General features: G+C 61.9%; 1 protein-coding gene across 1 annotated transcript in view; it reads right to left on the bottom strand.

The window, feature by feature from the left end:
* Positions 1-733, bottom strand: part of SRC (SRC proto-oncogene, non-receptor tyrosine kinase) — a gene marked incomplete at its 5' end in the record, with an annotated part of 4,851 nt that overhangs the window by 1,604 nt on the left and 2,514 nt on the right. The window contains 3 exons of the mRNA XM_010289176.1: positions 4-40; positions 120-299; positions 405-560. Of these exons, the coding sequence (XP_010287478.1) occupies positions 4-40; positions 120-299; positions 405-560 (373 nt within the window). The remainder of the gene's footprint in view (positions 1-3; positions 41-119; positions 300-404; positions 561-733) is intronic.

Below are 733 nucleotides of genomic sequence, written 5' to 3' on the forward strand. Positions count from 1 at the left end.
TACTTGCCCATCTCACCCTTCAGGAAGTCTAGGAGGCTCCCTGCGAGGAAGACCATGGTCACAGCAATCCGGAGGAGCAGAGCCCCTCAGCTGCCCGCCGGCATCCCTCCCGCGCTCACCCTTGCTCATGTACTCGGTGACGATGTAAATGGGCTCCTCCGAAACCACAGCATAGAGCTGAACCAGCTTCTCATGCCGGAGCTTCTTCATGACCTGGGCTTCCTGCAGGAAGGCCTCCGGGGACATGGTGCCGGGCTTCAGTGTCTTGATCGCCACCCGGGTGGTGCCGTTCCAGGTCCCTGCGGCACAGGACACGCCGCTCAGCACCCAGTTACGGGGCAGGGGCTGGGGAGAGGACACGGATGGTGACACAGGGGGGACAGCGGGGTGGGAAGGGTCCTTACCCATCCACACCTCTCCGAAACAGCCCTGTCCCAGCTTGACTTCCAGCCGCAGCGATTCCCGGGGGATCTCCCAGGCATCCTTGGCAAGGCCTTGGGTCTGGGGCTTGGACGTGGGGCAGACGTTGGTGAGACGGTGGCACAAGCCATCGGCGTGCTCTAGCACAAGAGGGGTCAACACCAGGTCAAATGCCCCTAAACTTGGGCATTTAGGCATGTGATGTCTTTACCCCGCATCTTCCCCGCAAAACACCTCAGGGACCCGTGCCCAAGCCCTCACCCTCCTCCCTAAAACCCAAGCAGCTTTTTGGGGTCCCCTAGCCCCGCACTGG

The sequence above is a fragment of the Phaethon lepturus genome, unplaced genomic scaffold (genome assembly GCF_000687285.1).
Source record: "Phaethon lepturus isolate BGI_N335 unplaced genomic scaffold, ASM68728v1 scaffold29296, whole genome shotgun sequence".
In the NCBI taxonomy this organism is placed as follows: domain Eukaryota; kingdom Metazoa; phylum Chordata; class Aves; order Phaethontiformes; family Phaethontidae; genus Phaethon; species Phaethon lepturus.